This window comes from Rattus norvegicus, chromosome 2, assembly GCF_036323735.1.
Source record: "Rattus norvegicus strain BN/NHsdMcwi chromosome 2, GRCr8, whole genome shotgun sequence".
Taxonomy (NCBI): Eukaryota; Metazoa; Chordata; class Mammalia; order Rodentia; family Muridae; genus Rattus; species Rattus norvegicus.
Window position 1 is genome coordinate 144,041,645 of NC_086020.1, and position 27,185 is coordinate 144,068,829.

The 27,185-nt window shown below is 41.6% G+C and overlaps 2 protein-coding genes and 1 pseudogene across 6 annotated transcripts in view; all 3 read right to left on the reverse strand.

Annotated features, from left to right (window-relative positions):
- The window catches only part of Ankub1 (ankyrin repeat and ubiquitin domain containing 1), a 38,760-nt gene extending 35,769 nt beyond the window's left edge, over nucleotides 1-2,991 (reverse strand). For 2 of the 5 annotated variants that reach the window (XM_017591260.3, XM_017591259.3), the window contains exon 1: nucleotides 9-1,090. In XM_017591260.3, coding sequence (XP_017446749.1) covers nucleotides 9-263 — 255 coding nt within the window. In that variant the 5' untranslated portion in view covers nucleotides 264-1,090. Of the gene's footprint in view, nucleotides 1-8; nucleotides 1,147-2,362 lie in introns of those variants that run through there. The other 3 variants (XM_002729036.6, XM_017591262.3, XM_063282708.1) reach the window with 3 other exon arrangements.
- Nucleotides 1-27,185, reverse strand: part of Rpl12-ps2 (ribosomal protein L12, pseudogene 2) — an 852,478-nt gene that overhangs the window by 107,244 nt on the left and 718,049 nt on the right. The gene's annotated exons all lie outside the window — the stretch shown is intronic.
- On the reverse strand, nucleotides 1,073-1,468 carry Rpl36al-ps1 (ribosomal protein L36A, pseudogene 1; annotated as a pseudogene).

The following is a 27,185-nucleotide window of genomic DNA, read 5'->3' on the forward strand; positions in this document are numbered from 1 at the left end:
TGTCTTACCTTAACAAAGCATTTGAGCGTTGAACAGAAAGATATTCCAACATCTGACAGACTCCAGTTATTCTTTAGGGCAGCTCCAGCATATGTCAGCTCAAGATACCACCTGCCTTGTTTGTCTTCAGAAAGAGGAATGTGGAAATAATCCTTAAAGAGCAATGACATCTTAAGAAAACAGTCTGTGTCTTTATTAGCAGACCAGTACAATGTTCCCCTCCCCCTTTCTCTCTTCTTTCTTCCTCCCTTCCTGTATGGCATTATACTTGTTTTAGAACACAGAGAAGAAATTGGATAGAATTCTTTATTTTGATCCTATTAATACCATAAACTTATAAATAGATTTTAGCTGGGGAGAAAAAAACCCTACACCTCCATTTTTAAAAAAAAGTATTATTTGCATTTTATGTGTGTGAGTGCTTTGCTTACATGTCTGTCTAACACATATGTGCTTGGAACCTGGAGATGCTAGAAGGGGGCATTGGAGACCCTGGTTTTACAGCTCTCATCTGAGTATTGGGAAGTGAACCCAGGTTCTTTGAAAGAATAGCCATTGCTTAACACTAAACTATCTCCCCAGTCCCTACAAATTTATTTTTGTTAACTCTAAGTGAAATTGAGATTTTTCCCTCTTTAATTCTGTTTAATTAGGTCATTATCTGCAGCTATGTCTGTTGCCAATTCAAATTACATTTACTTTCATTTTATGTTACTGTTGTTACAGATATTTCAGAATATCATGTATACTTATCACTAATTCAAAGGTATACTAGTTGTTAAGTGGTTGTTAGAACCTATTAGCAAATATTAATAAAGCCCCATACCCTATGTCACTCTATATCATAAATTTTATTTTTATAACTTGAAGATTATATTTAAAGCCAATACACTTTTTTTTGAGAGAGAGAGAGAGAGAGAGAGAGAGAGAGAGAGAGAGAGAGAGAGAGACTCTTACTCTGTAGCCTAGGCTGGCCCAAATTTCCTATCCCTCATGCTTTAGAGTCCATAGTGCTAGGAGTATGAGCACTTACCACCATGCCCCTGTGGTTCTCTTTTTTTTTTTTTTTTTTTGAAAGGTCAAGATTTTATTGTCTTCATAACAAAATCAGCTTAGAACTGGATCACTTGGCCCTTTCTCTTCTTGTCACCTCCTAGTTCAAAATGCTTGCATCTCTTAATAGCCAGCATCCTCTTAGATCTGCAGTTGGGCTCAACGCACTCCAGTCTCAGCACAATCTTCTTTGTAGTTTTAGCCTTTTTGCGGAAAATGGGCTTAGTCTGCCCTCCGTAGCCACTCTGTTTCCTGTCATAACGCCGCTTTCCCTGGGCATACAAAGAATCCTTGCCCTTCTTGTACTGCGTCACCTTGTGGGGTTGGTGCTTCCCACATTTCTTGCAGAATGTCCGGCGGGTCTTAGGAACGTTCACCATGTCTGCAGGAGCGCTACCAGCTCAGAAAAGAGCCTGTGGTTCTCTTTTAATCTTGTATATTTTATGCATTTAAAAACATTCTGAGGAGTCCATTGGTTTTATCTTACTTCCACATAGATCCATGACATATATTAGGCATTGTCTCCTGTGCAAGATCTAGATTGGAATAATCTACCAAATACTAACCATCCTGAGGAAATTTTCAATAAAGCTGGGCTTGGTGACAGATGTCATTAACCCCAGCATTTAGAAGGCAGAGGCAGGCACTATGAGTTTCAGGCCAGTCTGGTCTATGCCAGAGCTAAATAATGAGACCTCATCTCAACAAAACAAAACAAAAGAAAAAGATATATTCCTTAGTAAATGAGATTGACCACATCTAAATTAAATATTTCATGACTGTTTCTTATTCTGGCAGTGTGGTCTGAGGTAAGATGCCCTCTCTGAGCTCCAGTTTTCTCTGGATACCAAATAAAATCAAAACCCACAGGTTCACTGATGTCTTCATTATCTCGAAAATCCTTAGCAACTTCATGACTTTTGCTTATCAAACAAGGTATTTGTCAGACAACTGACACACTTTTGCAGGTGCTAAAGTTAGTGTTATATTTTTGTTCTTTTATGAACAATTGCAGTAAGCTATCTGATCCAGGCACAACCCATGAATTCACTAAAGAAAAAAAAACTTAGTAACCGCTCCCCTGCCCTCCATCAAGAACTTACTGGCTAAGTTTGGTTTTTTATCTAAGGTGCCTAAATATACCATATTCTTATCAACCTAGTTTGCAAACAAATAGTGATATTTTCTGAAACCTTTGTTCCTTGTGTTAAAAAATGTACCCAATCAAATCTTTATCCTATGCAGATCTTCAACTGTAAGGCATAACTAAACTCAAATACATCTTAGTGACCTTGGAGCAAACACATACCTTTACCATCTGCTTGATGGCTCCCACCGATGTATGTGCTGCAACATCGAATGCCTCAAAAGATCCTTCGAAAGCTATGAAAATCCTCATCGTGCGGTTATCTTCTCAAAAGCAAGACAAGCAAAACCTCTGTTTTTAAAGATAGCTGGAAAATTTTCCAATTCACAATTGAGGACAAAATTGATGGTCAGAGGCAGCTGTCACTATCTATTCTCCACAGCGACTTGAAAGAGCATAGAGAGACACATCCAAGGCTGGTATCCCAGTATGGGACAGCCCAGACAGGGGCTCTGTTGGAGGAAATGTTTCTCCCAACACAATCACGGTAGCCACTTGGTTCTCAGATTACAGAAGCCAGAGCATTTGACAACGGCCTAGGCATGTGTGAGCAGGCTTCTGACAGCACAGCAAAGATCCTCCACAAAAGTGACACTTTGTGTTGTAATTGCCATTCCCTTACTCCTGAATTTACCACGCAAGAGAAGCTGCTCAAAGAACCCATCAGAATACAGGCATCACTAGGGTGCACTGGTATACAGAAAAGCAAAGGAAGTCGATTTTGTTGAATGTGAGGTGGTCCTGAAAATTCTCTGTAAACATCTGCATGGAAGCATTCTAGTTTCCATAACAACTTTGTGTACTTGTTCTCTGGCAGTGTGTCCAATCCTGCATGGGTTTACAGAACAATACCCATTTGTACCAGAAAAATGAAAGTGGCCTTTCCCTCCCCATCCTTGCATAATAAAACCTGCTACATAGCAACACAATATAATTGATATTTCTTTTAGTCTTTGTGCTACTCAGAACAATTTGCCATTGTGATCTCTTTCTACTCCTCTTGGCATCAGTGGGAGTTCTTTCTTTCCTTCTTTCTTTCCTTCTTTCCTTCCTTCCTTCCTTCCCTTCCTTTCCTTCCCTTCCCTTCCCTCCCTCCTTCCCTCCCATCTTTTCCCTCTCTCTCTCTCTCTCTCTCTCTCTTTCTTTCTTTCTTCCTTTCTTTCTTTCTTCCTTCTTTCCTTCCTTCCTCTCTCTCTCTCTCTCTCTCTCTCTCTCTCTCTCTCTCTCTTTTTCTTAAATTCTCTCATACAATACATTCCAACCACAATTTCTCCTCCCTCCACGCCTCCCAGCTCTTTCCTTACCTTCTCTAGCGAACCTCCAGGTACACTTCCCTCTCCGTTTCCCTTCAGAAAAACAACAACAACCACCACCAGATCACCAAGAGACAAACAAGACAAAATAAAATACGATAAGACAAGGCAAAAGCTTTCATATCAAGGCTGGACAAGGTAATCCAATAGGAGGAAAAGAGTCCTAAGAGCAGACAAGAGAGTCAGAGATATACACACCTCCACTGTTAGGAGTCCCACAAAAACACTAAGCGAACAGTCATAACATACACAAGAGGACCTGGTGCAGATCCATGCAGGCCTCGTGCTGGCCACTTTAGTCTCTGTGAGTCCATGTGAGCCCTGCTTAGTTGACTTGGTAGTCCATGTTCTCCTCCTGTCCTCTGTCCACTTTGACTCATACAATCTTTCCTCCCCCTTTCTGTTGGATTCCCCTATTTCCCAGAGGAGGGACCCAATGGAGACCTCAAATTTAGACTCTCTCTGTGGTGTATAGTCTGCCTGTGTGTCTCTGCACCCGCTCCCATCTGTTGCCAGTGGAAGTCTCTCTGATGACACCTGGACAAGGCACCAATCTGAGTATAGTAGAATATTATTAGAAATCACTTAATATCCCTGTTTTCTTCCTTCCTTCCTTCCTTCCTTCCTTCCTTCCTTCCTTCCTTCCTTCCTTTCTTTCTTTCTTTTTTTCTTTCTTTCTTCCTTATTCAGCTGTGTGTGTTTGGTTCTCCCCAACATCTCAGGACTATCCAGGCAGTGTAGGGCATGGGCTCCCTTTCATGATGTGAGCCTTAATTTAAACCAAATATTGCTGAGGACAATATCTGCACAACTTATTGGATGTAGAGAGATCAAGAGAGTACCTGCATGGAGCCTTCACCCCTATGTTTTAGTGCAGTGGTTCTCAACCTTCCTAATGCTGCAACCTTTTAATACAGTTCTTAATGCATGCTGTGGTGATCCCCGACCATAAGTTGCTGCTTCATAACTGTAATCGTGCTACTGTTATGAATTGTAATGCAAATATCCAATATGCAGTATATCAGCTATGTGACCAGGGAGAGAAGGGTATTTGACCCTCAGGCTGAGAACTGCTGTTCTAGTTTCTGGCATGAGAAGGTACTCCTCAGACCAGTGAAAAAGAAAGCTAGACACCAAGCCAGCCACAAAACTCTCTACCTATAATCTGTCTTACCCACAAGATGTGCTGGGGAAATGATGGTGCAGAACTTATGGGAGAACCAATGTTGAGTGGGAGTTTTTTCAAACCCTATTCACCGAGTGATGGTATTAAGCACAATCGCTCAAGCTATAGTGTGAGCATTTCCCTAGAGCTGAAAGCCTTTCCTCCAAAATCCTCTGTATTAGACACTCAGCTCAATGGCTGATCTTTCCCTGAGCCATAGATGTGCATCTTCCTTCTTGCTAAAATATATCTGACTGAGGATAAAACCACTATTTTGCATTTGATTCTTTTTTTCCCACTTTTTTTGGATAGATTATGTATTTACTTTTCGAATGTTATCCCCTTTCCCAGTTTCCCCCTCTCTCATCCTTCCTCCCCTTGCGTCTATGAGGATACTCCTCCTCCCACCCACCCACACCCACCTCAACACCTTGGCATTCCCCGACACTGGGGAAAAGAGCCTTCACAGAACCAAGGGTTTCTCCTTCTATGGATGCCAGACAATACCATCCTCTGCTACATATGCAGCTGGAGCCATGGGTCCCTCCATGTGTACTCTTTGGTTGGTGGTTTAGTCCCTGGGAGGTCTGGGGCGGGTGTCTGGTTGGTTGATATTGTTGTTCATCCTATGGGGTTGCAAACCCCTTCATCTCTTTCAGTCTTTTCTCTAACTGCTCAATTGGGACCCATGTTCAGTCTGATGGCTAGCTACAAGCATCTTAATCTGTACCAGTAGAGTTCTGGTAGAGCCTCTCAGAAGACGTCCATATCAGGCTCCTGTCAGCAAGCACTTCTTGGCATCAGCATTTCACTGAGCACTTGGTACATGTTTATCTCGTGGTGGCTCATGCTTGTCACCTCAGCACTCAGAAGGCTGAAGAAGGAGGTTTGCCATGACTTGGAGTCCAGTCAGAGGTATGGAATGAGACTGTCTCAAAACAGAAGTAAAGCAACAACCACAACAGTACCACCATGCACAAACACAAACTCCCACACGTTTATGTGGGAGTTAATTATTAACATAATTAACAGGAAGTATAAATGGGGGTGGGGTATTGAGTGCCCCCCCTCTCTCTCGTCACATAATTTTCAGATGTGTGTTTTGCTTTGTTTTGTTTTTTTTTTTTTTCCCAGAGCTGAGGACCAAACCCAGGGCCTTGCACTTGCTAGGCAAGTGCTCTACCACTGAGCTAAATCCCCAACTCCTTAGATGTGTTTTGACACCGTGATAACCTTGCTTTCACTATTCTGACAGAGAACATAATAATGGAGAATGCAGCTAATGCTATGGGTCTCTATATATCCCTCCACCCACCTCCCTCAGCAACCGTGTTTGCCAACTGCTAAAAGTGACAAAAAGAAATAGCCTTCAGTTGTTGAGTGGCATTCTTTCAATGGCTGACTGCTATAAGATTGCCAAGTTCATCCTGTTATCTTAAGAGCAGGTGTGACTACCTCTGGAAGGAACCACAATCCAGAAATGGAGGGCATGCCTATGATACCGCTCTTGAGGCTAGAAGACATAGGCTTCTGACTCGGATCTTGATGTGAAGATCTTGAGGCATAGTGGCCATGGAAAGCTTAGGCCCAGGCAAGGTAGTGCATGCCTTTAATCTCAGGAGACTGGAGCAGGCAGATCTTTTGAGTTCAAGTCTAGCCTGGGACAAAGCAAGTTCAAGGATCAGGCATGGTGACACATACCTTTAATATGGATCATACTTCTGCCAGAGGCCTACAGAAGGACATTGGGAGAAGGAAGAAGCACATCTGTTGGAACTTCTTCAGGATTCCAGCTTCTTCAGGAGACCAGCTGAAACATCTGGCCTTGAGGGACTGAGCAACTGCTGAGACTCTGGACTTCCCACTCACAGCTGCCCATTGTTGGGTTAGTTGGACTGCAGACTGTTAGTCATTACAATAAATTCCCTTTGTATATAGAGGCATTCTATAAGTTCTGTGTATATAGAGGCATTCTATAAGTTCTGTGGCTCCAGAGAACACTGACTAACACAGGAGGTGATTGTGCAGAGGATCCTTGTGTATCAGGCTCTGCATGGACTTTACATTTACAACCTTGCTCAGCCCTTTGTTCTGCTTATTTCTCTCCATTTTTAGTTGTTCCTTAAGAGTACTTCATCTGGAAGTGGCATGCATGTGTCATTGAACATTTAGGAGAATCCTATCAGAGTCCCTCTGTGTTATTAAGGAATTCAGAGCACCCAGAAGATTGTAGTTTCAGTAGTAAAAGAACATAAGACCAGCCTCTCAAAAGGAAGCTTGAGGACAATTTTATTAGAATTTAAGAGAAAACCCCTGAGGCAGGAGTTGTGTCAGTCTTGGCAGCTGCCTAGGGAAGGGAGATGGGGAATGAGACTGAAAAGCATGCCGTTTAGAGCTAGGCATGGAAGTTGAGCACGCAGCCAGGACAGAAGCCACCATATAGTAAAAGGGTAGCAGGGAGGGCTTTAGAGGGATGAGGGGAAATACATAGAAAACAGAAAGAAGAAAAGGAAAAGTTAGCTGTTTCTGAGTAATTCAGAAAGGTGGGTCAACTTAGGAAGCTGTATGGCTTCAGTTCTGTAAGCAACGCTGGAGGCGGGGGCTCAGGGAAAGAAAAGTACATTGTCTAGGGTGAAGGTGTAACTATTTCTCCCACCTCTTCATTGGTGTTAGGTGAATTCATTCTCCTGAGGGTTGGTCCTATAGCCAGGCAATTGACCTGACCAGCTGGATCAGTTACTAAGGAAGGAGACAATGTCTAACCTGCACCCAGAGGCAGATCTGTTCTCTTGGGTGTGAAGTGCTTGGGTGTGGGGACATATTGAAATCCCCTTCTCAGGTTCTGCCTCCAGAGAATTCTGGTTAAGATAGAGGATCCTCAGGAAACTTACATGCTTCACTCAAAGCCACAACCAAATGGTCTGTAGCTTCCTGAATTGCGTGTTTATTTCCGTACGAGCATTTGTCACACTGTTGTTGAACTTGCCTTTTGAAAGACATGAGCAAGTCAAGTAAAGCTAGGTAGCTGCTCCCTACCACAGCCCGCTTGTACTGTGAACCTCATTTCAACACCATTTGGTTGAACTCAACAGCGAGAACCCTTGCTTTCTGCACTGACGGTAAATGCCAGTTAGTGGTTGAAACTGTAGCAACCAGGTTAGGAGCTGTGATCGAACTCCAATATATAGCCAGGTTCAAGGGAAGTTAGCTGTTGCGCCAAATATTATTTTGTGTGTTTTTTTAAACCTACGTAGAACTTATAGCTCCCAAATAAAAGACAAAAACCCTTTTATATTTATAATGAACTTAAAACCACAAGAGCTGGGCAGATATCAGCCCCCTATGCTATTTTGTCTACTTCCCTGTCAATAACCCTGAGGTATCACTTGCCATGTTCCCCTTGGGTTGTTCCTACTCCACATGCGGGTCCTCATGATCCACCTATCCCATGGCGACTTCCTCTTTCCTCCTCCTCCCTTCTCTCCCTCATGGTCCGGGCCTGAGAGCCCAATCCCGGGATCCGAAGCCCGTCATACCTCTCTTTTGCCCACCTATAAGCTATAGTCATCTTTATTAACCAGTCATGGATAATGTGGGGGTCAAGACTTCCACAACAAAGGTTGGTATATGTGAGGACTTGCTTGTCTTGGAGCAACCAGATCTTAGGGTACAGAATTTATCATTTGAATACAAGCAGCACCAGACCAACCCCCTACGACTAGCCAAGAAAAAAAAAAAGGACACACACATTAGAAAATGGGAAAGGTAAGACAGGGAGAGAGAACAGTCCTGTGGTTTCTACAGCTTTGAATTTTGTAAGACTTTGTATTTATGAGATAAACCCACCTTATTCTTTCTAAGCTTGTACAAGTTAGTCACTGTGACTTAAAACCAAGAGTCCATTCATTAAGATACAGCTTCTGATGGAACAGGAATGACCATGGTTTTAGGCTTGGTAACTTTGTGTTATTCTTAGGATGTTAGGCAAAATTTTCCAAAAAGAGAGATAAATATTGGAAAACAGTAAATAAAATTGTCCCTATTATAGAAGAATTGATCATAAAATTTTAAAATTACAACCAATCTGATGATGGTAAGTTACTCAATTTGATGATTTCATATGAGTGAATAGTTTTTAGGAACAGATGTAAGGACATGATGGAAAAAAAATACTTCACTGGTAAAGAGGAAAGAGCTGTATTAGAGATTGACTCTGGGAGAAGCACGTTAGGTCTGCAGAAAATAACGATTAAAATAGAACTTGGATGGTGACCTGACATAACATGACCTTAGATGTATTGCCCGACTCATTAAACAAGCTACTTCTTCCAGAGTTAATCTACAAATTAACATTAACTAAATAAAATTACCAACAAGGTTTTTGTTTCTGTTTTTTAATCTTGGAAAGATAGGTCTAAAATTTACATAGAAAAATAAACAGAGGCTGGCATGATTGCTCAGCAGGTAAAGCTTTCTGTACCTAATCCTGAGTTTGATCCCTGAGACCCATAGACTAGAAAGAGACAACAGTTTCTTGAAGGTTGTCATGGGCAGTGGCATGTGACACACACACACACACACACACACACACACACACACACACACACCTTCCCAGCACAACACACACACAAAAGTAAGTGTAATTGCTTTACAAAGAAAAATAGTCAAAGAAGGAGAAGCAATGAAAAGCACTCACCTATAAGATATTAGGGTGTAACGTAAGGCTAATAAACCCACAAAGAACACGACTCAGAAAAAAAAAATCCACTGCAAGAGTGACAGGGGTAGAAATGGACTCTATTCTACTCTTTTTTAAAAGATCTATTTATTTATTATATACACAGTGTTTTGCATATATATATCTGTATGTCCAAAGAAGGTACCAGATCTCATTATAGATGGTTGTGAGTCACCATGTGGTTGCTGGAGATTGAACTCAGGACCTCTGGAAGAACCACTTGTGCTCTCAACCTCTGAGCCATCTCCTCAGCCCTATTCTACTCTTTAAAAGAGAGGTAGTTTATATGCAGGAAAAGCAAGCATATCAGAAGATGGCAGAAAGGGAGAAGGAAAAGGAGAAAACCGTCATTAAGAAGGTTTGAGTGGTGGAGACCTCTGTCTCCTGCGTGGGATACATATCGGCCCGGAGATCCCCGTAATAGATCTCCATAATAAACCTCGCCTTTGCTTATTACATCCAAAATGGTCAAAAAAAAAAAAAGTTTGAGTGAAGCCAAGACGCAGAGGGAGGCGGGAGAGAGAGAGAAGGCAGGCTGGAGCGAGAGCGAGCAGAGCAGGGCCGAGCAGGCCCTCGCACCGGAGGTGAGAGCGGCCAGGACCCCCGACCAAGGGGTCCCGCACCCATCACACGAGAGCACCACGCCCACCACGCCGGTCCCACGATCGACGCTGCCCAAAAGATGCCCCAACATATAAAAAAGGCACGTGCTCCACTATGTTCATTGCAGCCTTATTTATAATAGCCAGAAGCTGGAAAGAACCCAGATGCCCTTCAACAGAGGAATGAATACAGAAAATGTGGTACATCTACACAATGGAATATTAGTCAGCTATCAAAAACTATGACTTTATGAAATTCATAGGCAAATGGATGGAACTGGAAAATATCATCCTGAGTGAGCTAACCCAATCACAGAAAAACACACATGGTATGCACTCATTGATAAATGGCTATTAGCCCAAATGCTTGAATTACCCTAGATGCCTAGAACAAATGAAACTCAAGACGGATGATCAAAATATGAATGCTTCACTCCTTCTTTAAAAGGGGAACAAGAATACCCTTGGCAGGGAATAGAGAGGCAAAGATTAAAACAGAGACTGAAGGAACACCCATTCAGAGCCTGCCCCACATGTGGCCCATACATACAGCCACCAAACTAGATGAGATGGATGAAGCAATTTAGTGCAGACCGACAGGAGCCGGATGTAGATCTGTCCTGAGAGACACAGCCAGAACACAGCAAATACAGAGGCGAATGCCAGCAGCAAACCACTGAACTGAGAATAGGACCCCCGTTGAAGGAATCAGAAAAAGAACTGGAAGAGCTTGAAGGGGCTCGAGACCCCTTATGAACAACAATGCCAAGCAACCAGAGCTTCCAGGGACTAAGCCACTACCTAAAGACTATACATGGACTGACCCTGGACTCTGACCTCATAGGTAGCAATGAATATCCTAGTAAGAGCACCAGTGGAAGGGGAAGCCCTTGGTCCTGCTAAGACTGAACACCTAGTGAACGGGATTGTTGGGGGGAGTGCGGTAATGGGGGGAGGATGGGGAAGGGAAAGCCATATAGAAGGGGAGGGGGAGGGGTTAGGAGGATGTTGGCCCTGAAACCGGGAAGGGGAATAACAACTGAAATGTAAATAAGAAATACTCAAGTTAATAAAGATTAAAAAAAAAAAAGAATTCATAAGAACAACAACAACAACAACAAAAAAAGAGGTTTGAGTGAGAGTAAACAGAGGTGGTAAACCAGTGACTTGTGTTTTAGTTTTCTTGTGTCTCCGTGCTGTCTCAAAGATGGAAATCGAGTACTCAAATCTTTTTCATTTGTTGTGGGTGGTCAAGTAATTTTTTTAAAATCATTTTTAAAGGTGGGATACAATATAGTGAAAGTATCTGATCTTATTTTGTTTTTAGAGAGTGCACTGTAGTTGTCTTCAGACACACCAGAAGAGGGCATCGAATACCATTACAGATGGTTGTGAGCCACTGTGTGGTGACTGGGAATTGAACTCAGGACCTCTGGAAGAGCAGTCAGTACAGAGGTGTGGCACTGGGAGTGGACTTTGAGGTTTCAAATACTCAAGAAAGTTTCAGAGTCTCTCTCTTCCTGTTGCCTGCAGACCCAGATAAAATGTGCAGCTACTTCTCTAATACCATGCCTGCCTGCCTGCCTGCATGCCACTATGCTTCTTGTCATGATGACAATTGATTAAACCTCTGAAACTGTAAGCAAGCTCCAATTAAACGCTTTCCTTTTTAAGAGTTGCATGAACATGGTGTCTCTTCAAAGCAACTAAGAATATATATAAATATACATATTGTGTAAAATATTATGATAATATAATATATTATATAAAACTATACATATTCAAGCTTATAATTTTATTAATGTGTATCTATGTGGGAGTATAGAAGCCAGAAAGTACAAAGGCGCCCAAGAGAGGTGGATAATAGTACCCATACCACATGAAGTGGGAGGTGGCATCCTGCAAGTAGAAAGTTTTAACTGGAGATAAGGGGTGGAAATATATGAAAAGGTAAGCTAATAAGAAGTTAAATAAAAAGGTGGGGGCTGTTGAGACAGCTCTGTGATTAAAGGTGCTTGTCCCAAATCTGAGTTAACTTGAGAACCCACATAAAGGTAAGAGGAAAGAACTGACTCCACGAGTTGCCTCTGACTGACACATGGCATGTGCCCTTACCCCCAGGCGTCATGCACATGTACACCCAGGATAATAATAATAAACAATGAAAGGAAACTAATAAAGTAAAAACAAGGGGCCGGAGAGGGGCTCAGGAGGTAAAGTCACATCTGCCAGGCCTGGTGAATCGTTTTTGATTCCTAGAACCTACTTGGTGGAAGAAGAGAAGTTGCTTTTTCAAGTTGTCCCTGACTGCCAGGTGTATGCTATAACACACACACACACACACACACACACACACACACACGTGTGCTTTGAAATGTAGTTATGCCCTGTGGGTGAACAATGCTGCTCCCAGAAGCCATTAGGTTATTAAGTAAACATTTCTGTGTTAGGTGAGGGCAACATGGGTTGTCAACAAGGGGGACCCGGCATGTCTGTTCTGAGGGTGGCTGAGCAGCCTTTGGCACAGGACAGAGTTCAGGACCTCAGCTGAGTCATAGGCATTGGAATGAAAAGTACAGCTGTTGTTTTGCTAAGTGGACATTACACACCTGCCAAATTGCCTTCTAAATATCTGTAGTATGCCCACAGATTAGTGACGCGGTCACCTTTGATCAGGGAAGTTTCTTTTTGTAGATGATTCCGAGTCACAGGAATAAGTGAGTGTTGAACACTCAACCCTGAAGGGGATGTCTCTGTCAAAGAGGGCATAAGAGAGAGGAAGGAATAGAAAGAATGTAAGTCTTGTAGGAAGGGCTGGGTGTTGCTGAGTTCTGGGCAGAATGTGCACACTCCACTGCGGAACTCTCAGTACCTGGATTAATCTGCAAAAAAATCGAATCTACCAGCCCACTAGAACTTACCCCTCCTTGGGAATTTATGGACAGTTGACAATAGCAACGGGGTGGGACTTATGTGGCGCCACCCCTCCCAGAGGTATAGACAGTTAATTGTTGATGGCGGGGAGGGAAAGACAATTTCTCCAATGATGTAGCTACTGTTAAGTTGCTCATCCTCAGCAAGTTGAAGGGGAACTTTTGGGAAGTGAATCAGGTAATGTGAGGGGATAATAGAGCATAATAGGAGTGAATATGATCAAATACATTATCTATGTACAAAATGTCAGCAAAATCAATTTCTATGCATAGGTGGTATACACTAATTAAAACTTTGAAATGGAAGGAGAATGCTCATCGTCTTCCATTGGGTGTAATGATGAGACTTCAGGTGGTACTCTACTTTCTCTAGGGTTTTTATGTTTCTTAAATATTTTATTATAATAATTTTATTAACTCCTCCAAGACCCTTGCCAATTTCACGTAGTCTTTTCATTTATTTTTAATAACTCATGGAGGCCAATTTGTGCTGCCTTAATGGTCCTGGATGTTGGCCATCCACTGAGTATAGTCAGCCACCAGGGGCCAGGCTCTGAAACAGCAGCAGCAGCAGCAGCAGCAGCAGCAGCAGCAGCAGCAGCAGCAGCAGCAGCAGCAGCAACAACAACAAACAACAACTCTTTGCTCGTCTTCCTTCAGAAATCATCAACTGTCAACAGCTCCTCACCTAGGGTTGGAGTTCATGAACCTCTCCTACCCTCCATGCTAGAATACGTGTGTGTGTGTGTGTGTGTGTGTGTGTGTGTGTGTGTGTGTGTGTGTGTGTGTATGTGCATGTGAGTGCAGATGCCTTTAGAGGATAGTAGAAGGCATGAGATCCCCTGGAGCTGGAAATGTAGGTAGTTGTTAAGTTGCTCACATGGGTGCCAGACACTGAACTTGGATCTTCTACAAGAACTGAGGAACCATATCTCTATCCCTTTAAATTTTTTCCTAAACCCAGTATGTGTTATGTTTTATTAATACAGTAGAGGTATTTGGGGAGTTAAAAAAAAGTGCTGATTGACTGGCAGTCTTTTACAATAACATTTACCTAGTATCTGCTATGTTATTAAAAATGTCAGTGGTGACCTGCTGAGATGGATGGTGGCTCTGTTTTAATATCCTTAAGCTCTTTAGCATATGTTAATTGTTCAGTGCAGGGTGTTTCATTATATGCATTCATGCATGCATATAATGTGCTCTGATCAGATTCACCTCTACTATCCCCTTTTGTGCCACTTCTCCCTCATGTCTTCCCTGCTCTGACTCATGAGGAGTCCTCTCTTTACTTCCACGCCCTTTCTTCCAATAAATCCTACATAGGAGAGAAAACATGTGATACTCTAATGAGTTTTGCGTTTTATATTAAACATGGTGATCACCTGTTGCATTTACTTACAAGTAATATAGTTTTGTCTTCCTTCTTTCCTTCCTTCTTTCCTTCATCCCCTTCTCCTCCTCCTTTCTCTTTTGGAGACTGAGTTTTCCTGTGTAGTCCTGGCTATCCTGGATCTCACTCTGCAGACCAGGTTTGCCTTGAACTCAAAAGATTTCCCTGCCTCTGCCTCCCAAGTGCTGGAATTAAAGGTGTGCACCACCGTGTTTGGTAACTTTGCTTTTCCTTATATCTGAATTAACTTCCAGTATGCATGCATGTATGTATGTATGTATGTATGTATGTATGTATGTATGTATGTATGTATGTATGTATACCACATTTTCTTTACCCACTTAGCACTTGATGGGCACCTAGGCTCATTTTATGACTTAGCTATTGTGAATAGTAGTAGTATTCAAGTTTCCCTAACTTACTATGGTCATCAGGAGTGGTCTGTCAGGATCATATTTAAGTTCTCGGGGCTGGAGAGATAGCTACATAAGATAAGCACACTTGCTCTTCTAGAGACTGAGTTTGATTCCCAGCTCATGTCAGGTTCCCCACAACCATCTGTAACTCCAGCTTCAGGGACCTGCTGCTGCTGGGCTCTGGTGGTATCTATATTTACATTTATATACCTACATGCAAGCACACACCTACACATATTTAAAAATAATAAAAATAAACCTTTATAAAAATAATTGTAAGAAGCAAAAGATTTTGATCCAGCTCCCTCCCAGCTCAATAGAGAGAATAATATTGCTGTGTAATTTTCCACTAAACATATTTTCACAAAGCGGCAATTTCAATTCTACTTCCCTTGATTTTCTTGGCAGTGATAAAAGTAAAATATGAGCACTGTATTGAGACACATCTAATTGATGTCAATAAAATTAGTTTCAAATTTAAAATAAAATAAAATTCCTTCAGTTTAAAATTCATGAGATTTATAGTACATTTGTCTATTAAAATGCTTTTGTTAGCAAGTAAGAAAGCAAGGTTATTTAGAGCACAAATCAACTCCCTTGTGTTAGAAGCTGTTGGTTCCCACTCCTAATGTTCTGTGGTGGGAATGGAACTCAGGATCTCGATTTTGAATATGAATAGGTGGCATCATTTTGTGTTGACTCTGTTTCTCCATAGGCCTTGTTACCAGGAAAAGCCTTCCCTAGAATACAATTGTTGTAGTGACAGGTAAGACCTCAGGCTATGTAGGGGTGTGTCTGCACATGGGTGCATGGGTGTACTTAGGCATGCAGAGGCCAGAGGTAAACATCAGGTGATCAGGTGTGTCTTCAGGTGCTCTCTCTCTCTCTCTCTCTCTCTCTCTCTCTCTCTCTCTCTGTCTGTCTGTCTGTCTCTCTCTGTCTGTCTGTCTCTCTCTGTCTCTCTCTGTCTCTCTCCGTCTCTCTCTGTCTCTGTCTGTCTCTCTGTCTCTCTCTCTGTCTCTCTCTCTGTCTCTGTCTCTCTCTCTGTCTCTCTCTCTCTCTCTCTCTCTCTCTCTCTCTCCTTTTCCCCCCCTCCCCAGACAGGATATCTCACTGAACCTGGAGCTTAGCAGTTCAGCCAGACTGGCTGACCCTTTGTCCCCACTTGCCCAGGACTAGGATTATAGATACACACCGGTCCACCCAGATTTTAATGTGGATTGGGGATTGAACTCAGGTCCTCATGCTCATGACCGATTCATCTCTCCGTTCTCTACCAATGATATTTATTTGTGTATTTATTTATAATTTTGTGAATATGGGTGTTTTGTCTGCAGCTATGTCTGTGCACCACATGCCTCATACCTTCAGAGTTTAGAAGAGGTCATAAGATCCCCTGAGATTGGAATTACAGACAGATGTGAGCTGCCACGTGGACACTATTTCTAGAATCTAGTTCCTCTGGAAGAGCAACCAGTGCTTTTAATACTGAGACATCTCTCCATCACCGTTATCCTGCTTTTTAAGACCTAAAATTTGAAAGGGAATATAACTTCTTGTCAGTATTCTCTGTGTCTTCATATTATCTCTGATTCTTTATGGTTTAGGTTTATTTTTTAAAGGTAGTTTATTGGCTGGCAGAGGCCGATGGATCTCTGTGAGTTTGAGGCCAGACTGTTCTACATAGTAAGTTCCAGAATAGCCAGGACTATGTAAAGAGATCTTGTCTCAAAACAAAACAAAACAAATAAACAAAAAACAACCAACCAACAAACAACCAAGACCAAACCCAGAAATTTATTAATTGTTATTTTAAGTGGAAAAACAACCATGTGGATTTGGGCAATTAACACCTACATACATTGTTCTAAATATAGTAAGCCTTTGTAAAGGCCAGCAAAGCACGCAATAGAATAAGGAATTTCTTTTTTAGTTCAAATACAGAGCAAACTGAAAAAAAATCAAAATACAATTTCTTGAATTCGCTACTGGGCAAGGAGAAAAACAGGAAAGGAGCCAATACACTTACACGTCCAGCCACGAAAGGAATGGCTGCTTAAGAGTAATTTCTTTTTTTTTTAAAGATTATTTATTATATATAAGTACACTGTAGCATCTTCAGACTCACCAGAAGAAGACATCAGATCTCATTACAGATGGCTGTGAGCCACTGAGAGATAGAGTTTTTTTTTTTTTTTTTTTTTAATTAACTTGAGTATTTCTTATATACATTTCGAGTGTTATTCCCTTTCCCGGTTTCCGGGCAAACATCCCCTCCCCCCTCCCCTTCCTTATGGGTGTTCCCCTCCCAACCCTCCCCCCATTGCCGCCCTCCCCCCACCAGTCTAGTTCACTGGGGGTTCAGTCTTAGCAGGACCCAGGGCTTCCCCTTCCACTGGTGCTCTTACTAGGATATTCATTACTACCTATGAGGTCAGAGTCCAGGGTCAGTCCATGTATAGTCTTTAGGTAGTGGCTTAGTCCCTGGAAGCTCTAGTTGCTTGGCATTGTTGTACATATGGGGTCTCGAGCCCCTTCAAGCTCTTCCAGTTCTTTCTCTGATTCCTTCAACGGGGGTCCTATTCTCAGTTCAGTGGTTTGCTGCTGGCATTCGCCTCTGTATTTGCTGTGTTCTGGCTGTGTCTCTCAGGACAGATCTACATCCGGCTCCTGTCGGTCTGCACTTCTTTGCTTCATCCATCTCATCTAGTTTGGTGGCTGTATGTATGGGCCACATGTGGGGCAGGCTCTGAATGGGTGTTCCTTCAGTCTCTGTTTTAATCTTTGCCTCTCTATTCCCTGCCAAGGGTATTCTTGTTCCCCTTTTAAAGAAGGAGTGAAGCATTCACATTTTGATCATCCGTCTTGAGTTTCATTTGTTCTAGGCATCTAGGGTAATTCAAGCATTTGGGCTAATAGCCACTTATCAATGAGTGCACACCATATATGTCTTTCTGTGATTGGGTTAGCTCACTCAGGATGATATTTTCCAGTTCCAACCATTTGCCCACGAATTTCATAAAGTCATTGTTTTTGATAGCTGAGTAATATTCCGTTATGTAGATGTACCACATTTTCTGTATTCATTCCTCTGTTGAAGGGCATCTGGATTCTTTCCAGCTTCTGGCTATTGTAAATAAGGCTGCGATGATGATGTGGAGCACATGCCTTTTTTATATGTTGGGGCATCTTTTGGGTATATGCCCAAGAGAGGTATAGCTGGATCCTCAGGCAGTTCAATGTCCAATTTTCTGAGGAACCTCCAGACTGATTTCCAGAATGGTTGTACCAGTCTGCAACCCCACCAACAATGGAGGAGTGTTCCAGAAATGAACCCACACACCTATGGTCACTTGATTTTTGACAAAGGAGCCAAAACCATCCAATGGAAAAAAGATAGCATTTTCAGCAAATGGTGCTGGTTCAACTGGAGGTCAACATGTAGAAGAATGCAGATCAATCCATGCTTATCACCCTGTACAAAGTTTAAGTCCAAGTGGATCAAGGACCTCCACATCAAACCAGATACACTCAAACTAATAGAAGAAAAACTAGGGAAGCATCTGGAACACATGGGCACTGGAAAAAAATTCCTGAACAAAACACCAATGGCTTATGCTCTAAGATCAAGAATCGACAAATGGGATCTCATAAAACTGCAAAGCTTCTGTAAGGTAAAGGACACTGTGGTTAGGACAAAACGGCAACCAACAGATTGGGAAAAGATCTTTACCAATCCTACAACAGATAAAGAGGCCTTATATCCAAAATATACAAAGAACTCAAGAAATAAGACTGCAGGGAGACAAATAACCCTATTAAAAAATGGGGTTCAGAGCTAAACAAAGAATTCACAGCTGAGGAATGCTGAATGGCTGAGAAACACCTAAGGAGATGTTCAACATCTTTAGTCATAAGGGAAATGCAAATCAAAACAACCCTGAGATTTCACCTCACACCGGTGAGAATGGCTAAGATCAAAAACTCAGGTGATAGCAAATGCTGGCTGAGGAGAGAGAGATAGAGTTTTAAATTAGCCCAAAACTCAACAACAGGACCTGTCTCCGGAAGACAGATTGTTAAAAATACAAGAGAACTACTTTGCTTATCACCTGGTGTGAGTAACTGTTCTTTGTTCTGCCCCTGTGATGTTTATTTAAGCCCCTACTTGTGCTTTCCAGCCTTTGTGTCCTACAGAGAGCACTCCAAGAAACCGGTGGCCCAAGCCTAACCAGAGGTGTTTCAAATATAGATGCTTTATCAATTCTGACAAACTTTTTTCTTTTTTCTTTTTTCTTTTTTTTGGAGCTGGGGACCGAACCCAGGGCCTTGCGCTTGCTAGGCAAGTGCTCTACCGCTGAGCTAAACCCCCAACCCCCTGACAAACTTTTAAAAATAATGAGGACCTGAAGACCCGACCCTTCTCCTGATTTAGTAGCTCTGTTCCAGGAACCAGGGGGCCATGAAATCTTCTGGCGTCCCCTTATCTCCTAGAGCCATAAAACAATCCTGTAACTTGTGGTGCCTTCCTCTTTGACATCCCCCATCCCCTGGGCTCACAGCCTCTGCCTTTAAATACTCTTTCTCCCAGCCTCTCTGTCTCCCAGTTGACACCTCTGTCTCCTGTGCGAGAAACGTGTCGGCCTGGAGATCTCTGTAATAGGTCTCCATAATAAACCTCGCCTTTGCTTATTACATCCAAAATGGTCTCTCTGTGTCTGGGGTCCGAGATTTCCCAAGACTTGAGTAAGGGTCTCTCTGCGTGGGATCTTTCACCACCATGTGGTTGCTAGGATTTGAACTCAGGACCTCTGGAAGAGCAGTCAGTGCTGTTAACCACTGAGCCATCTCTCCAGTCCAAGAGTAATTTCTTTGAGCCACAGCTTTCTTATTGAAAAAAAGAAAAAAAAAACAACAAAACAAACAAACAAACAAAAACCAAACCAGCGCAATGGGGACCCAGGCCGTAAATAGAACTAGTGAAAAACAAAAACAAAAACAAAAACAAAAACCCAGAAGAGTGATGCTCCTTTGGTTACTGAAGAGAATAGAAGTATTGAAAAACATGGAACAACTTCAGAGGCACTGGCCTCACATGAATAGATATAGAAAAAGACGGTTTTGAAAATAAAAATGCAAAAGGCTTAAGGTAGACTTTGCCCACCTAAAAGGTTTACTTGGCACTGAATGCAAGCAGAGTAAATGAGCACACAGCAATTCCGTGTGCAGAGTAAGCAGCTAGAGAGGCAAGATGGAGAAAAAAAGACAAAGTCAATGAGAAGAGGCTAGACATAGCAACGATCAGCTATCTAGTAGATGTGGATTTCCCACTCTTTCACCATGGTCTCTATTTCTAACATGCCTTGCAGCTTTAACTTGCTCCTCTAAACACTTGGTAAATGTAACCGAACCATTCCCTCCTTGTTTTAGAAATAAACAAACCAGGGGCAGGTCCATTAAATACAAAGTGCTAAGATTGGCAAGACTCCACTATAACACCTGGAGAGGAGGATAAGTGGTTAAGAGCACTGGGTGCCCTGCAGAGGACCCAGGTTTGGTTCTCAGCACCCAAATGAGGGCTCACACTCTAACTCCAGTTCAGGGGTCTGACATCCTCTTCTGTCTTCCTGGGTACCAGGCATGCACATGGTGCTATCCGCATATGGAGACGAAATATTCATACACATACAATAAAAACGGGTAAATTATTTAATTGCTTTAAGACTTAGGAGATGATTAAGGCAATGGAACATGATAGCAGAAGGGAGATCACTGAGCAAGATGTTTAATTTTACTGGATAGGACAGTGGTAAAAGACAGAATTTAATTCACCAGTTCTTTATTGATATGAAACATTCCTACGAACACTACGAAGCTTTGTACTCAATTAGCCCACTGTTTACTTTGGTTTGGTTGACCATGAGCCGTATTTTATAACTGCCGTTTTCTTCCGTACTGCTTGTTTCCCTAATAGTACATTTCCTTTCTTCCCACTGGTTGTTAATTCCCGCATAAACATCTCTCAACCCTCAACTGCACGATTTTACTTCCTTGAAAGAGTCTGCATCTGGTGGTGAGCTTCATAGTCTGGAAATTCTCCCAGCTTCTGCCCTGATTATAGTGGAGCCTTTTATTTTATGTTACACCAGGAGCAGAATGAGAAAAAGGCCTAGATTGTACTGCCAGGTAAAAACATTGATTAGGTACAGTGATTGGAGCTCTGGATCATTATAGGACTAGGTTTACAAGCACGTTAAGCTTTTTAAAATTTTATTTGTTGTATATGGATAATGCTTTGCCTGAATGCATGAATGTGCACTGTGAGGAGGTGCTGAGGGAACTCAGAAGGGAGTTCTTATCCTGTGGAGTTGGGATAGTTTTGAGCCACTGTGTCGGCCATCCTATTAGCCCCAGTGTTCTTTTAACCATGAGAAGTCTATATCCTTCAAACAGATTTTCTAGCTATGCTGAAATTTATCAGCATTGGCTTCTGTGGCTAGCAATCTAAAAAAAAAAAAAGTTCCATTTCTCAAGCCTTGGCTTCTGTAAGTTGTCAGAGGGATTTCTGTGATGGTCTTATATACCACTGGGCTCTTCCCTAAATATCAAATGCTTTTCTGTATATTTGTGATAATTTTATGGCTTTTTAACTTAATACCTTTTGTATTGTTATAATACTGGAATAAACTGGATAATTTTTTTCATTTAAAGTTTTTGTGTTTGTTTTGATTTTATTATTGTTGTTTTTTGTTGTTGTTTTTCAGTCTTTACTCAGATTTTGTGTGTGTATGTGTGTGTGTTTGTGTGTGTGTTTGTGTGTGTGTTTGTGTGTGTGTGTGTTTGTGTGTGTGTGTGTTTGTGTGCATTCAAAATGAGGTTGGTCTTTAAATTTTCTTATTAGGATGCTAGTTTTGATATAAAATTGTATTTTCCTCCTATTACCTCACACTGTAGCTTATGGATTAAACCCACCAATCCTCAGATACTTCATCCTGCTTGCTTTATGATGTAATATGCTGCCATTCGGGGAAAATTTCACTTATACCCAAAAGAAATATCTTTAAGGGTCTCTATGTGCTTCTCATATTGTCAATGCTCCTACTAATATTTTGTCCATTAGATTAACTGAAATTGATAAAATTTTGTAATGGTTGCTTCTCTGTTAACTTTTTTTTTTTTTTTTGTAGAATCTTACCAATCCTAGAGAATGTTTCATGTGCATTTTAGAAAAATGTATGACCTGGTGATTGTTTTGTGACATGCTTTTCAGCCTGTGGCCCATAAATAATTGAACATGATCTAATATGACATTGTAAACTTAAATAAAAGTCATTTCTTTTTTACAGAGCTAGTCATTAATAATAAATAATGATTATTTATTAATCGTATATAATATAATCATATCTAATATAACCATAATTAATAATGAATTAGTTTAATTACTTTACATCACAACTACAGGTTCCCCTACTAACTCTCCTCCTGGTTCTCCCCCCTTTCTCCAATCAACTCCTCCTCCCTTCTCAGAAAAGGGGAATCCTACCAAGGGTATCAACCAGCCTTGGCATATCAAGTTGCAGTAAGACCAAGTGCAACTTCTTCTATTGAGACTAGACAAAGCAGTCCAGTAGGGGGAAATGGCCCAAAAACAGGCGACAGAGTCAGAGACAGCCTCTGTTTCTGCTGATAGGGGTCCCACAAGAAGACTGGACCACTGATACATATATATGCAGATAGAGGACCTAGGTCAGTCCCATGCATGATCCCTGGTTAGCAGTTTAATCTCTGTGGGCCCCTATGGGCCCAGGTTAGTTGATTCTGTAGGATTTCTTGTGATGTCCTTGACGCCTTTGGTTCCTTCAATCCTTCCTCCCCCTCTTTGGAAGGATTTTCCAGTCTCTACCTAATGTTTGGCTGTGGGTCTCTGCATCTGTTTACATCAGTTACTAGGTGAACCCTCTCTTTTTACTCTGAGGTAATATCTATCTTTGATGTTGAGGTTTGTTTCTTATGTGCAGCAGGATGGATCCTGTTTCGATTCATTCTCTTAGCCTGTATCTTTTTATTGGGGCATTGATTCACTGATGTTGAGAGATATTAATGAACAATGATTCTTAATTCCTGTTATTTTGATGGTGGTGGTGGCAAGTGTGTGTGTATGTGTGTGTGTGTGTGTGTGTGTTTCATTTATTTCCTGTGTTTTCTTAGGTGGAGTCAACCTCCTTGGGTTGATGTTTTTCCTTCTATTATTTTGGGTAAGGCTGGATTGAGGATAAATATTGTTTAAATTTGGTTTTGTCCCAGAATATCTTGTTTTCTCCAGCTATGGTAATTGAAAGTTTTGCTGGGTATAATAGTCTGGGCTGACATCTGTGTTCTCTTAAAGTCTGTAAGCTTTAGGTTCTCTGTTGATGTAATTAGATGTAATTCTAATGAGTCTGGCCTTTTTCCCTTGCAGCTTTTTTCTTTTGTACATTTAGTATTTTGATAATTATATGGTGGGGGGGATTTTCTTTCCTAGTCCAATTTATTTGGTGTTCTAAATGCTTCTTGTATGTTTATAATATAATCTTTTTGCTAGGGAAATTATCTTCTATGATTCTGTTGAAAATATTTTCTGGGCCCTTGAGGTGGGAATCTTTTTCTTCTTGTATTCATGTCACTCTCAGGTTTGGTCTTTTCATAGTGTCATTGTTTTTCTGGATATTTTGTATCAGGAACATTTTAGATTCAACATTTTCTTTGACCAATGTATCAATTTCCTCCTACACCTGAGATACTCTGTTTTATCTTTTGTATTTTTGTGGTGATGCTTGCCTCTGTAGTTCCTGTTCTCTTCCCAGTTTTCCATCTCTAGGATTCTCTCCATTTGTGTTCTCTTTATTGCTTCTGTTCCGTTTTCAGGTCTTGAACAGTTTTAGTCATTGCCTTCACCTGTTTAATTGTATTTTCATGTATTTCTTTATGGCATTTAGTAATTTCCTTTTTAAAGGTCTCTATCACCTTCATAAGACTGGATTTAGTGGTTTTTTTGTTTTTTGTTTTTTCTTGTGCTTCAGCTATGTTGAACTAACTAGGGCTTGCTGTAGTCGAATAGATAGCCAGACTCCGGTGGTGTCATATTGCCCTAGCTGTTATTGATTTTGTTCTTATGCTGGCCTCTAGCCATCTTGGTTTGGAGGTTTTTGTTATTGTTGTTGTTGTTGTTTGTTTGTTTTTTATACATTTAAGTGCTAATTTCTGAGTTTATCTTTGTTAAATGAGTGGTTTTTAGATGTCACTCCACCCTTGTTTTCTGTTTCCTTTCTGATCTTCTGGCTTTTGTAGCCTGGGATTCTGGTGAAGAATGAGTCTTCATGTCCAGTATGATGTCTCCACTGGGGATTTTGTAGCCTGTGTGATCTCTGGGGTTTGTGGTGCCAATGTTGCCTCTTAGGTCCCTAGAACTGACATAACCTTCAGGAACAGAAAGGGTTGTGGGCCATAATATAGAACCTAGGTGATGGGGTGCTGTTTATAGCTATTGTGCGTGTTTTAAGGGAATTTGGCGGGCATAGGGCATAGAGAGGGATCTTACCTAGTGTTCCTGGTGCCAGTGTGACCTCTGGGAAAGGTGGAGTTGTGGGCAAGAAAATGGAGCCTAAGGGTTGGAGTGCAGTTTACAGCTGTTGATTGTGCTTTAAGTTGGCATGCATAGGGCAGAGAGCAGGATCTTATTTGGGTCCAGGGTGCTGGGGTGGCCTCCATACTAAAACCTTTTTTTTTTTTGCTGTGTGTGTGTGTGTGTGTGTGTGTGTGTGTGTGTGTGTGTGATTCTATTGTGTGGTTCTCAAGTGTGAACCACGAGTTGTAGAAGACAATATGGTGTTACAGTGTCAAAATGCTAGGCACTCACGAAAGTGAAGTTCAAATCTACTCTCTCTTGATTTTCTTTCTGAACAATCCATTATTCAAAATGGGTACTGAAGTCCACCATTGTATCACTATTTTCCTACCTGCCGATCAGTTAATTATTTCTTTGACATGTTGGTATTGTAATGTTGGGTGTATATATTTAGAGTTACTATTTCATGTTGATTAACCTTTCCCCTGTTAAATGACATGTCTATCGTGCTTTCTTCTGTTTCCACCTGCATGCAGTGTTGTCTGTCTTCTTATCATTTCTTCACTTTTAGTCCAGGTGTGTTCTGAAGGCTGACTAGATCTCTTACAGGCACTGTTAGCCCCTTTTATCCTTCAAATAATGTCTACCTTTATTTTAAAATACCTTTTTTTTTTTTTCGGAGCTGGGGACCGAACCCAGGGCCTTGCGCTTGCTAGGCAAATGCTCTACCATTGAGCTAAATCCCCAACCCCCTTATTTTTGTTTTTAAAGTATGTGTCTGTGTGCCAGCATGTGCACATTAGTACAGAATGCCCCAGGTGGCCAGATGTGCAGGATCCCCCCTGAGCTGGAGTTACAGGGAGGTGTGAACTACCCAGCAAAGTTGCTGGGAACCCAACTGGCATTGTCTGTTAGAGCAGCATGCACTTTTAACTGATGAACCATCTCTTCTATCTCTGTTGATTGGGGAACTGAGTCAGTTCTATTCATGGTAGTTATTGGTAGATGTTTTCTATTGCCATTCAATGTTTTCTGTCCTATGGGATTTTTGAAGAGCAACTCCCACACACATTAAGTTTTTGTCTTTTCTGTGGGAGAAATCCCAGAGCCCAGTTAAAATGCAGCTATGTCTAATATGGGGAAACTGTTCCTACTCTCCTGGAATGTGTTTGTCCTTGGGGTTTTAAAGATGCAGGGGGATGACAGTAGGGACATCTTTGTCTTACTGTCGTATTGCTAGGAAGAGACTCCATGACCAAGGCAACTCTTATATAAGAAAACAGTTAATTAGAGTCCTGCTTACAGTTTCAGGTGGTGAGTCCATTGTCATCATGGAGGGGACCAAGGCTGCGGCACTGAAGCAGTAGCTGAGAGCTTTAGATCCTGATCAACAGGCAGGCAGGGAGAGGGAGACTCTGTGCGTGGCATAGGCTTTTCAAGTCAAGGCAAACTTCTAGTCACACACCTCCTCCAACAAGGCCACACTTTCTAAGCTTTTCCAAACAGTTCATCAAACTGGGGACCAAGAATCCAAATACGTGAGTGCATGGGGACCATCCTCATTTCAACCACCACAATTTCAGCCTTTTTGATGATAATGCCCTGCCAACTAATTTTGAATTTGCTACTTGTACATTTCATTTGCTTCTTTTGCATCAGTCTTTCCCTGCTTTTCAGTAGTTATGTTTTTTTTTTAAGTTCTTTTCCTTTTTGTGGCATTTTTTGAGACAGATTACACAGGTTAGGCTGTCCTCCCATTCTGGCAATGCTCTGAGTGTTAGTATTATAGGCATATGCCACCGTGCCTAACTTCTCTATTCCATTTTTATGTCTCTTGGCGTGGAAATTTTACTTAATATTTTTTTTATACTTGAATGTCACCATTTCCACCACTGAAATACACACATTCTTTTTCTGTCCCCCCTGAGATTGTCACCTTTCTGAACAAATCCTTGAAAATTCTTTCTAGCAGAAGTCAGTGAGTGATAAATGCTGTCCCCCCTCCCACCCCCAGTCTATTTTACCAGTACTTTTAAATGATTAGCTTGGTGTGCAATTACATGCTAGTATTGGAAGATGCTTCATTGAACTCGGGTTTCTTTTGTTGTTATTCAGAAACAAGCTGTCATTTCTTTATAAGTATTTTATTCTTTTCTTTTCATTTAATACTTTTTCTTTTATCCTGTTAAAAAAATCCCTACATTATGTACAACAATGCCAAGCAACCAGAGCTTCCAGGGACTAAGCCACTACCTAAAGACTATACATGGACTGACCCTGGACTCTGACCTCATAGGTAGCAATGAATATCCTAGTAAGAGCACCAGTGGAAGGGGAAGCCCTGGGTCCTGCTAAGACTGAACCCCCAGTGAACTAGACTGTTGGGGGGAGGGCGGCAATGGGGGGAGGGTTGGGAGGGGAACACCCATAAGGAAGGGGAGGGGGGAGGGGGATGTTTGCCCGGAAACCAAAGAATTATTATTAAGTATTAAATAAATAAATAAAAAAAGAATAACTCAAAGCAAAGGCAAGCCAAAAAGCCATTTGACATAATTCCAAAACATAACCCCATAATTCAGAGAAGAGCATACCTGAACCTACACCTAAACAAACGTTTAGCACAAGAAGAGAGAATAGGCTGTTTGAAAGCATCCAGGGTTGGTGTCGGGGGTGGGGTGGGGGACGGACGGGGGACAAAAGGGTGGGGGTCTGTCAGTTTCTGAGCTGCACACTTTTTGGTTTATTTGTACTGACTTGCTCTGTACCAAAGGGAACGAGAAAAGAAGGGCTCACTGGTGACATCATCAAAAAAAAATTCCTA